This window comes from Monodelphis domestica, chromosome 7 (assembly GCF_027887165.1).
Source record: "Monodelphis domestica isolate mMonDom1 chromosome 7, mMonDom1.pri, whole genome shotgun sequence".
Lineage (NCBI taxonomy): Eukaryota > Metazoa > Chordata > Mammalia > Didelphimorphia > Didelphidae > Monodelphis > Monodelphis domestica.
This window is the reverse complement of record NC_077233.1, coordinates 265,548,305-265,560,923: the sequence shown is the minus strand read 5'-3', so window position 1 is coordinate 265,560,923 and position 12,619 is coordinate 265,548,305. Positions and strand designations below refer to the sequence as shown.

The window sequence follows — 12,619 nt, the reverse complement described above, 5'->3', positions numbered from 1 at the left end:
AGAGGTTAGGAAGGTAGAAATGACCAGACGGGATGCAGGAGGAGTACGAATGAATAGTTATGGCTTAGAGAAATGACCGTGCCATCCACAGGAAGAAGGCATATAGAAAAAGAAGATTTGGGAGGACAGATAATTAGTTCAGTTTTAGACATGCTGAGTTGAGGGCATCTATGGGCTACCTGGTTGGAGAGTGGAGATTGGGAGGGATGTCAGACCTGAACACATAGATCTGGGAATTGCCTTCCTAGAGATGATGATTGAATCCCAGGGAGCTGGTGACCTTCTCCAGATTCGTCCAGCTCCACCTGAGCAGCAGTGGAAGCAGTGGACGGGGGGAATCATTCAAACCTGAGGTTTGGGCCCGGCATGGTCTTCAAAAGAGCAAAGGGGCAAAGGATTAGAGAAGCTGCCCGGGCTCAGCAAGAGGCCAAAAGGGGAAAGAGCGTAGCCAGTGTGAAGTGATGGCCTGAGGAAGGGCCGAAGGCTCACCGTCCGGAGGAAGAGCAGCCTGAAGCGGCCAGGCTGAGGGAGAAGGCCAACAACAACAGATTATGAGCAGGGCAGAGTTCATGAACACGAGAGGGAACCATTAAAGGTGTGGCCATCTGTGTGGCCCGCTGGGGTGAGGAGGTCAGAGGTCAGGAAATTGGGAGTGGAGGCTGTTTGTGTGAGCGAGGGCCTCTGAGTGGCTGCATCTCCTCTTTCTCCAGGGGGCCTTCTGGGGCCTGATGGTAGGGCTGGCAGTGGGAGCTACCCGGATGAGCCTGGAATTCATTCACCCCGTGCCCCCTTGCGGCTCCCCGGACACCCGGCCAGCGGTGCTGCACCGTCTTCACTATCTGCACTTCTCCGTGGTGCTCTTCTCCATCGTAGCTGCCGTGGTCGCTGCGGTTAGCCTGCTGACGACCCCCCCTGACGAGTCTCAGGTGAGCTGCTCGGAGGCCCTTCTCCCAAGCCCCCCTAGAAGGAGGCGGCCCTGACCTCAGAGAGGGACAGCACTGGAAGATGACTGGATTTCCCCTAATTTTACCCAGAAGCAGTCATTGGCAGACTGTGGACTTCCAGCCTGCAGAGGAGGGCCTGGATGACTGAGGAGGTTGCTGATACCCCGTGTCCTTCCATTCACTAGAGGGATGACGTCTTTTCTTGGAAAGCTCCATCTGTGCTCTTAGAGAGGTAGGGTATGGAGCAGGAAGATGCAGGAAGATAAAGGCCAGGAGCAGCTAGGACTAGAGATAGGAGTTCCGGGTTCAAATCTGGCCTCAGACTCTTCTTACCTGTGTGACCCTGGGCAAGTCATTTAATCACCATTGTCTAGTGCTTTGATTCCAAGATGGAAGGTTAAAATAAATAAATAAAAGCCAGGAAGTGGCATCCAAAAATCTCATCACCATTTGTCCCAGAATGAGCTAAGCATTCCTAGTGTGAATTCCAAAGATTTTCCCAGAGTTATTCCTTCTGGCTACTCAGTCCACACCTATTTCCCACCCTACAACCTATGATTACAGGCCTTGGGACAAAAATCCAAACAGGAGCACGAGATCTTCCCTTCTCCCATCCAGCTTCTGCTGAATTGAGGGGTTTCTTCTGGAAGCTGTGGCGGCCAGAAAATGCCCCATTTTTCTCTCCTCCATCAGCCCCACCAGCAGGAAATCAGATCAGCTCTGACTGTCCCAAAGGCCAAGGCACACACGAACCACAGCAAAGTTACGGAATCTAGATCCGTGCTTCTTAGGAGGGAAATCGTACTTAGATACAGTCTGCCCCAAACTCTGCATCCATCCGCCAAGTCAGCCCCTCAAGAGCAGCCCTTTCAAGGATGCTCCTCGTCTGCCTCTGCCTGGCTCCCCTTCTGAGTTTCTACTGTTCTTTTTTATTTCCCTTATTCCCAGCGAGAGGTATGTCATTGGAGTGCCTCCGATCCATTGTCCTAGCACCTCTGCCAGCATCGTATTCATTCTTTAGGATCCCATCTTATATCCAGGTTTCTTCAGAACCAGTGATAACTGGAATTAACAAAAACAACCACGAATGGACGGAATTTCTGGATGCAATTTATTTGCAGATTGAATAGCCTGAAAGACTTAGAGAAAGAGCAAACAAAAGTCCAAAGAACCAGGATACAAACCCACATTCTCTGACCCCCAAAATAAATGACTAGTGTTTAGCTTAGCTATTGAACTCATCATGACACAGTTTGTTTAGCAAATGCTTCTTTAAAAAAAGTGTTTCACACAGAAGAAAAACACATGATTGATCACACGGTACAGTGAGGATATGATTGGGGATGTTGTCTTTAAATGATCACTCTATTGTAAATATTAATAATATGGAAACAGGTTTTGAACAATGATACATGTAAAATCCAGTGGAGTTGCTCATTGGCTATGGGAGGGGAATGGGAGGAGGGGAGGGGAAAGAACATGATTCATGTAACCATGGAAAAATATCCTAAATTAATTAAGTAAATAAATAAAATTTTAAAAAAGATTTGGAAAATAAAAAAATGTTTCAATCTTTTCTAGTCTTCTTTCCACTCACAATCCTTTCTATTGTCCCACCCTAGGCCAGTCTGCTGACTCTCTTTAGTCTCCATATTTGGAACTTAGTCCTTTTTTGCTGGGCTCTGGGTTCAAGTTTTATCATTTAAAAACTGAATTTTCTTTTTCCCCCTTTTTAGTTAGAATATTTTTCCATGGTTACATGATTCATGATCCTCCTCCTATCCCGCTCTTTCCTCCCCACTCCCAAAGCTGACAAGCAGTTTTCCTGACTCACTGTCACATGTTCCTCTCTTAAGCTCTCCTGGTCAGTCCTGCCACCTAGAAGAAAGCATCATGGCCTAAAGCCTCCAGCCCCTCACTCAGCCTTTTCCCAGTCCACTACCACTGGCCTGATGTCTTGGTCAAGGAGGAGGACCTATCAAAACTGCCAACATGGGGAAGTGCCTGCTGCAGGGCAAGGGAGCCAATTATCCATCTTCCATCCTCTGTAATTAACTAATCCACGTAATTACAGAGCTTATAGAATTTTAAACATTTTATGGAATTGTTGAAAAATAGAATGTCGACTCTCAGAGAGTTGAACAGGATGTTAGGAGTCATGTATTCCCACTCCACTGCTTCTGTGGTAGCCAGGATCCAGTGGGGATGAACAGGTTATGGACCAATAAAGGATGGTCTTGACAGGAAAGACGTCCATCTACCTAGGCTTGAGAGTTACATGGTCTTCGGGTCATAGGATTCCAGAGTCAGACCAGAGTCAGAACCAGAGACGTTCGATGCCTAATCCAGCCCTTTCATTTTACAGATGAGGAAACTGAGCCCCACAGCACACAGACCAAGCAGTAGAACTAACCCAACAACTTCAGTTTGTGGATAGTTGAACTGAGGCTTAGAGAGGAAAAAATAATCACACAAGGAACAAAACTGGTATGGCAGCTCAAGTTGTTTGTAGTGCTGCTGATGCTCCAGGAGCATAAAATAATACCTCATCACGCCTGCTCCTGTCTATTTGGAGGATGGAGGGGCGGCAGGAGGGAAGCGTGATTTATCCTTTCTGGTAGATATAGGTTGTGGGATCCTGTGATGAAAGGCAAGGCAGTTATCCTTATCGAGGTAGAGTCCTTGTTTAGGACCTGGTGGTGGCTCTTAGAAGGCAGAAGCATCTCGGACTGGGTTTATTCTGGGTGCTAAAGACAGCAAGGTGGTATAATGGATAGGAGTCAGGAGGACGTGAGTTCAAATACAACCTCAGATACTAGCTAAGCGACCCTGGGCAAGACACTTTACCCCGTTTGCCTCAGTTTCCTCATCTGTAAAATGAGCTGGATAAGGAAATGACAAACCACATTGACTCCCCCAAAAAAACAATTGGGGTCATGAAAAAGACACAATTAACTGACTCAACAACACATTTCTAAGGAGTGACATTCCCAGGTATCTTCTCTTCCTCAACTGGGGCAGCATGGCATCCCCATTGGGTCAGGCTTGCATAAGGGAAACAATTTTTTTGACCTTGTCAAAGTATGTCTGTAGCCTCTTCTACCTTCTTTCCTTTCCCCTTTCTCACTTTTCAGATGCCCACTAATCAGTCTCTGATAGCTTCATTTCCACTGAAGAACAAAAATGTGAATTTTCCCCTCCTCTGAGAAGAGCAAAGTGAGGGCAAGATAGTTTAAATTAGTAAATGAAAGGCAGAATATGATAGTAAAGGAAAAGGATAAATGTTGGAGGGAATGTGGAAAAATTGGAACACTAATGCATTGCTGGTGGAGCTGTGAACTGAGCTAACTATTTTGGAGGGCAATTTGGAATTATGATCAAAGGGTTATGAAACAATGCATATTCTTTGATCCAGTAATACCAGGGATATATCCTGGAGAGATTTTTAGAAAAGGAGAAAGTCCTACTTGTACAAAAATATTTATAGCAGCTCTTTCTGTGGTGGCAAAGAATTGGAAACTGAAGGGATGTCCCTCAACTGGGAAACTGCTGAGTAAATAGTGGTATATGATGATAGATGGAGTTCTATTGTGCTATAAGGAATGATAAATAGGGTGATTTCAGAAAGAGCTGGATAGGTCTACATGAACTGATGCAGGGAGAAATAAGAACCAGTAGAACATTGTACATAGTAATAGCAATATGGTGGAATGATCAACTGTGGTAGACTTAGCTACTCTCAGCAATACAATGATCCAGAACAATTCTGAGGGACTTCTGACAAAGAATGCCATCCACCTCTAGAGAAAGAACTTTTGGAGAAGGAATGCAGATGAAATTATATGATTTTTCAATTATTTATTTGGGTTTATGCTTTGGGGGTTTTATTTTATAAGATTATTCACTTATAAAAATGAACAGTATGGAAATATTTTGCATGATAATACATGGAGAACTCCAAAAATAAACAAATAAAATAAAAACAAAAACATATCAAAGGCAGAATTTCAGGTGCTATAGTACATATGCTTGGAAAACTAGGTTTAATGGTCTCTGGACTAGGTAGGCAAGTTTTAGCTGAATTTTCCTTTCTCCCTCTCTCCATCCCTTAGGCACATGCACACACGCCACACCAAGAAGGGTTGACACTATGGCTGGGCATGTTCTGAAGAAGCCTGGCCAATAGGATTGTGAGTGGAAGGAAGACTAGAAAAGATTGAAACATTTTTTTATTTTCTAAATCTTTTTTAAAATTTTATTTATTTACTTAATTAATTTAGGATATTTTTCCATGGTTACATGAATCATGTTCTTTCCCCTCCCCTCCTCCCATTCCCCTCCCGTAGCCAATGAGCAATTCCACTGGATTTTACATGTATCATTGTTCAAAACCTGTTTCCATATTATTAATATTTACAATAGAGTGATCATTTAAAGACAACATCCCCAATCATATCCTCACTGAACCGTGTGATCAATCATGTGTTTTTCTTCTGTGTGAAACACTTTTTTTAAAGAAGCATTTGCTAAACAAACCATGTCATGATGAGTTCAATAGCTAAGCTAAACACTAGTCATTTATTTTGGGGGTCAGAGAATGTGGGTTCATATCCTGGTTCTTTGGACTTTCGTTTGCTCTTTCTCAACCCCCTTCTAATCCCTGACTCTCTGATGTATTATCCAAAAATAGTGATTTTTTCCCCCCTTAACCTAGGCCAGATAGCTAGCTGCCTGATTTCCTGCTGGGGGATCTCTAGGTTCCTTTTTATCTCTCTTTTATATCCCTCAATCCTTGTTTTCTTGGTTCCTTGTTCTCTCATCCGTCATCCCCAGTCCTCCAACTTGATATATCCCTCATTTCCATGTCCCCAACTCTTCTGGTTTCCATGTACCCTATATCCTCATTCTCCATTCTCATCTTCATTCCTCCCTCCTCTTAGCCCCACATTTTTCATCTCTCATTATCCATACTCTACTCAAAATCTCTCCTTGGTTCCTACAGATCAAGAATTTAACATGGTGGACCCTTTCCAAGAGTGGCAAGATGGCACTGGCAGATGATATGGGAGACAAAGATGGTAAGTGGTCCTTGACACCCCTAGACTACTCTAGGCATACTGTTGTCCCATTCTCCCTTTGGGTCTATCTTCTATAATCTACCCCTTTACCAGAAACTTGTTAGCCTGTCCTCAGATGATAGTTGGCATGGTAGAAAGGTACTGGGGACAGAGGCTAGAGGATGTCCTGTGGAATTCTAGTAGAAAGAGTGAGCCACTGTCCCTACCCACACCCAAATCCTAAGGCCTGAATGTAGTACTATCATTCTTTTATTTTCCCATTCTCACTCCACTCCTGATCCACCAAATTCCTCATATATCCCAGTATACTCAGAACCCCGCATTGCATTTTCCTTGCTTGCAGGAAAGAAGCAAACTCGTTTCAATCAAGCCTTCTGGACCCGAGTCTGCAACTTCAATGCCATTCTGCTTCTGTGTGTCAACATATTCTTCTACGCCTATTTTGCCTGATAATGTTCATTTCCTGGGAAGCCAGAGGGTCATGGGAGAGACTCTCAGGGACGTAGAAGAGACTTATCTTAATCTGATTGCTAGAGAAGGATCATGAACTATTAGAACTTGAAGGACCTATCTAGTCCAACTCATTTGTTTTACCGATGGGTCTTTGAAAAGGAAAGTGGCTTTGTAGAAGTTACAGAGCTTCTTGGTGAACCATCTTGGATCAAAACCCAAGGTCTTGCTAGGCCAATACTATTTCTGTTAAACAAAGCTTCCTTTCTTTTCCTGATCCAGAGGCATTTGAGTTGTGCAAAGTCCTTAAATGAACACGTCTCTTTTAATATCAGAGCATCTCACCAATCACTAACAACAATAACAATTATGTGTTATAATCTTTGGGCCATCTTCAGTTTGGGCCATCACCTGGGGAATCCAAAGCCTAGAAAAGAACTTAATCTGTCTTGGAATCTCTAACCCCCACTCCCTATTCCCACCCATCATTGCTTAAGGAAATGTCAAAGAGACCTAGTTCTGACACTCTGGCTATGTGATCTTGGACAAATCACTTTCCCTCTCTGAGACTCAATTTCCTCATCTGTAAAAAGAGTGGGCTGAACTAGATGGTTTCTTAGGTTCTTTGGGGTCTAACATTCTCTCATTCTATGCTTCCCTGACTTTTCCCTTCTCTCCTACCCCTAGTCTATGGCCAAGTCCACACAAACCACGCTCCACATGTCCAGCTTTCTCAGAATGGGTTCTTCCCTCCCTCAAACTTCGTCTCTGATTCAGGGAGGCCCTGGTCTTGACATCTGAGTGGGAAGCAGGGGAAGAGGAGGCATGAGCCTTGAGCATCACTGAAGTTTGATTGAGAGTCTGAATGTAATGGCAGGAGAGAAAGCTAAATAGCCTAGCTAAGCCCAAACCAGTGTGGCATGGGCCTCTTGATGACCATCCAATAGAACCAGAGGGTAAACAAACACCATAAGACTTAATAGGCCTCCTAGGGTGCACTTCCCATCTTTGTCACTTGGCTTCTGGCCAAACATCAAGCACTTCTGCAATGTATGTAAAGCTAGATGCACAGACAGATCACTTCAGGGTTTGGTATTGTAAAAATTAAATTGTGTCTCTACTCATAAAAATATATTATTTTATGAGGTTGATTAAGGATTATTAGAATCAAGGATTCAAAATAATAAACACGTGCCCATGGCTGATTAGCCAATTCAGAATCCCTGCGCTTAGCTTACTTACTGCATCATTGCAATGGAATGGAAGAGAGTGAGGGAGGCGCTACTGCCAGTTAAATACTAATTGTGATCTCGCCCAGGTGGAGACTCAGGTGAGATTATAGGGGATTCTGGGAAACACCAAGGACTTCTGGGGATTGAAGTCTAGGGTTCAAATCTATGTTTTTACATCCTCCCCCTGAGGCCCGAGGAAGACTAGTCTCTCCAATGGGTCTTGTAAACATACCAACTTTGAAATTACAATAATTTGAGAATGAGGAAAAGAGAACAAAACTGATAATTGCTAGGCTCATTGACAAAAAGCCAATTGGGGGCAGTCCCTTTTGGCATGAGTATACATACAAAAAAAATGCATTCAAAGCCCACACAGTTCAGATCACCCCATCCCAAAGTTCACTCTGGATCTTCTGGTGCAGCGTGTGGTCTATGGAGGCATCTTCATGGTGCCTTCTCCAAACTGTTCACTTTCTGGATTTGGAGAGGTAGCATGTTTCTTAAAATAAAATGACTCTCAAAAGGAATTTAAAATAATAATAATTATACAGTATGCCTCCCAGGAACCCCTTGGCATGTATATTTCTGAGTCAGAAATGTTCCCAGATCTGAAGAGAAAGGCAGTGTGGTTAGCCACCCTATCACTCTCAAGGGAATCATAGGAACCCTGATCTGGGACCCCTAATCCTTTCCACAGTGGTGCCCCTTTCTTCCCTCTGTCTGCCCAAGGGAACCCTCCCCATTGAACAACCCTGGTGTGCTCTAGGTCTCTGTCTGCTAGGACCCAGAGCACCAGGAGCAATTAAGTGTACAGGATTGACAATGGGATCAGCCTTTGGGATTTAGCATATGTAGGTGGCTGACTCTGTGACAATGGTGTCTAGGCATTCACCTTCCCTCCTCCAAAGTGGAACTGAGGGCCTGCCCAGTATCCCACTGTGGCAAGAGTCCTTGGACACTGCTCATTGGAGTGGCTTCCTTGGGTGGTGGTCCATGTCCTTATCACCTCATTCTTGGGCTATTGTAGTAGCCACCCAAACATTCTCCTTGCCTCTCTGACTCATCCTATCTATGCCTCCAAGCTCATCTTCCCCAAATTCTATTTTCCTCATTCTTTCCTCCCCACACCACTGCCACCCACTCAAGAATCGTCAATGGTTCCCAGTCACTTCTAAGACAAAGTGCAAACTTCCCAAGGCCTTCTACAACTTGGCACCATACCATGCTTCCAACGCATCTCCCCCCTCTTCCCCTTTATGGAACTTATGCTCTACTCACACTGGTTCTTTCACTGTCCCCTCAGTGATGATGATGATAGCTCACATTTATATAGCACTTTGTGGTTTTCAAAGCACTTTCTATATATTATTGCATTTGGTCCTCACAACGGACAATCCTGAGAAGTAGGTGCCATTATTATCCCCATTTTACAGATAAAGAAGCTGAGGAAGAGAGAGGTTAAGCAACCTGTCCAGGGCCATATTACTAGTCAGTGTCCCAGGCAGAATTTAAACTCAAGTCTTCCTGATTTCAAGTGGAGCACTAGTCAGCTCCTTCCTATTTCTGGAACTTCTCTCGTGACATCTCCCTTTCTTAAAATGTTTCCCTGTGGCCAAATCCTCCCCATCTTTCTTGGCCCAATTCCTGGGACTCATACTTTCCATACCATGCATTGGGGACTGATCATGTATTGCCTGTTATTATGATGTCTGTATATACTCTGTCTGCAGCTATGAGTTCCCTAAGGGTAGAGACCGAATCTTCTACTGAGTCCATCTGGTCCAAGGCCTTATGCTCAGAAGGTGTGGAATGAACATTTGCTGTTTAGTTGGATGACTGATGTGTTGTCCCCAATTTGGGTTGCTAAGATTTTAGGATTGGAAGGACCTTAAAGATCATCTCCGATTCTTGATGGGGTAGACACCCCACTTCTTTTCTCAACTACTCCAAAGAGTGCAGGCCCAGGCCCTCTAGACACCTCCATACACAGTTGTTGGGGGATAGAGTCATGGATTCCTCCAACTCTATCATAGGGCCTCTTCTATCCTATCTAGGTTTTGACCAGTACAGAGCTGATCCATGGGGTCCAAAGTCCATATTAAGATCCCTTTTAGACCTGCATGAACTGATGTGCAATGAAATAAGCAGAACCAGGAGAAGATTGTAGGCAGTAACTGAAACATTGTGGGACGATCAAATGTGATTGACTTTGCTACTAATAGCAATGCAAGGATCCACGACAATCCCGAGGGATTTTTGAGAAAGAACGCTGTCCACATCAAGAGAAAGAACTGTGGGGGGAGAAATCCAGGAGAAAACATGTGATTTATTACTTGTTTATATGGGTATATGATTTAGGGGTTTGATCTTAAAGGATTGCTCTTTTACAAAAATAATGTGGAAATGGTTTTGAGTGATAACATATATGTATAACCCAGTGGAATTGCTTGTCAACTCGGGGGGGGGGGTGGGGATGAGGGGAAGGAGAAAACAAGAATCATGTGACCATAGGAAACCATTTTAAATTAAAATTTAAAAAAATTCCCAGTCAATAAAAAAATCATTTTCAGATAGTTTCTAAATACCTATAGAATCGTTATAGTAACATTTTTTTGGGAAAGGGCAGCGAAGAATTTTAGAAAGAAAGTAGGATGCCCATTGGTTGGAGAATGTCTAAACAAGTAGTGGTACATGGATATAATGGAATATAGCTTTTCCATAAGAAATAACACATATGGAGAAGTCAGAGAAGTGTGGGGGAAACTGAGGCAGAATGAAGTGGCATATAACAAGCACTTAATACTTTTTCATTCATTCATTCATTCATGTTCAGAGAAGACTAATATCTGCTGTGAGGGCTTGCGGAATGCTTTTCGGGGCTACTTTTTTCTTCTGGTGTCCAGTTGCCACCCAGCTTCCACTGTGGTCCCAAGAAGCATTAGCATGCTCAGCAGTCACACCCTGGCAAACTGTCATGGCAGACAAACTAAACCAGGTTGAAAGTAAGTGACAGTGACTTAGGGGAAATGCAAAGACTTCCCCTGCCAGAAGGGCAGATGAAAATAATTTGTTCCCATGGCTATGAAGGCAACTGAAGCAGGCACTGTGGAACACGTAGAGCTTGGTTAGGTATCAAAGTAGCCAAGGTCATCCTTTGCATCCCGGGCCATCTCAAGTCATCTTTACCTTTGTCTCGCCATTGGACTTGGATGACTCTGGAAGGGAGAAGGAGGCTGCCAACTTCGTACAACTCTGCCTCACGTAAGTCCAATTTATGCACAAGTCATCGCCCAATGATGTCATTGGGACTCTTTGAAGTGAAGGCAGAACAACAATATTTAATGCGTTTTCACTCATTCAAATAAACAGAACCAGAAATGCAATATATGCAATGACTACAATAATGCAAATGAAAAATAACAACAAATAAACCTGAATGCAGAGTCATTATAATGACCAATTTGGCCCTGAAGAAGAGTAGAGAAAAAATTCCCTCCACACTTTACAGACGTGAGGGACTAGGGTATTGGATTGTGTATATAATATAATATGTATAATTATAATATATTATATATGTATTTTAATCTTTGTTACTAGATAGGACATACTTAGAAATGTATATCATGTAAAAATAAGATTATAATAGCAACAACTAACCTTTATATAGTGCTGCTTGCTGTGTACCATTATCTAGGGCTGAGCACTTTACAAATATTATCTCTTTTGATTCTTACAACAATACTGGGAAGTAGGTGCTATTTTTATCCTCATTTTACAGATGAGAAAACTGAGAAACACAGGTTAGGTGACTCGTCCAGGGGCCCACAGCTAGGAAGCCCTGAGGCCAGACTTTAACTCAGGTTCTTCCTGACTCCAGATCCAGCATTCTATCCACTGTGCTACCTAGCTGCCTATAATAGCAATAATAAGAATAGTTATGTATATAAATATACATATGAATATATATTAAAGTGCTTTCAGAGAAGTAGTAGGTGTCCAAGAAATTGAGAGAAATGTCAACTTCTCTGAGTCCTTAGGAGAAGAAAGGATAATAGATTCAGAATCAGAAGGGATCTCAAAAGCAATCTAGTCCAAACCCTTTATTTTACAAATTAGGAAATTGAGGCCCTGGGAAGGTGAGAAGTTTGCCTAAGGTTACATAGATGGAATACTTAAGAGATAGGATTTGAACCCAAGTCCTCTGACTTCACAGCAAGTCTTTTCCTACTTTGCCAAGAAGAATTGCTCTCTTTTCTAATTCCTAATTCCCAGGGACTATCTTTTTTGTCTCTTGTTTGAATCCCTAGTCCTTAACATGGTATATGGCACATAGTAAACACTTAATAAATGTTTATTGACTCATTTATTCAGACAATGACTAGTCATTTTAGTGACTGTACCTTCCCCCAATAATGTGTATCTTGTTATTTCCTGGACAGTGACTGATTTAAGGAAATTTAAGGAAAATAAACATTTTTTATTTTAATTCATTTATTTAGTCAATTTAGAACATTATTACTTGGTTACAATAATCACACTATTTTCCTCCCTCCCCTCCACCCACCCTTCCTGCAGCTGATGTGCAATTTCATTGGGTATTACTTGTATCCTTGATCAGAACCCATTTCCATGTTGTTGGTGTTTGCATTAGGATGTTCATTTAGAGTCTACATCCCCAGTCATATCCCCATCAACTCACATAATTAAGCAGTTGTTTTTCTTCTGTGTTTCTGCTCCCACAGTGTTTCCTCTGAATGTGGATAGTGTTCTTTCTCATAGATCCCTCTGGGTTGTTCATGAGCACTGCATTGCTACTAATGGAGAAGTCCATTACATTTGATTGTACCACAGTGAATCAGTCTCTGTGTACAATGTTCTCCTGGTTCTGCTCCTCTCACTCTGCATCACTTCCTGG

The 12,619-nt window shown here is 42.9% G+C and overlaps 1 protein-coding gene across 1 annotated transcript in view; it reads left to right on the top strand.

The window, feature by feature from the left end:
- The window catches only part of SLC5A10 (solute carrier family 5 member 10), a 190,043-nt gene extending 177,849 nt beyond the window's left edge, over window positions 1-12,194 (top strand). Inside the window, exons 13-15 of the mRNA XM_001362769.4 lie at window positions 711-926; window positions 5,947-6,022; window positions 6,366-12,194. Of these exons, the coding sequence (XP_001362806.1) occupies window positions 711-926; window positions 5,947-6,022; window positions 6,366-6,472 (399 nt within the window). The 3' untranslated portion in view covers window positions 6,473-12,194. The remainder of the gene's footprint in view (window positions 1-710; window positions 927-5,946; window positions 6,023-6,365) is intronic.
- Window positions 12,195-12,619: the final 425 nt, after the last annotated feature.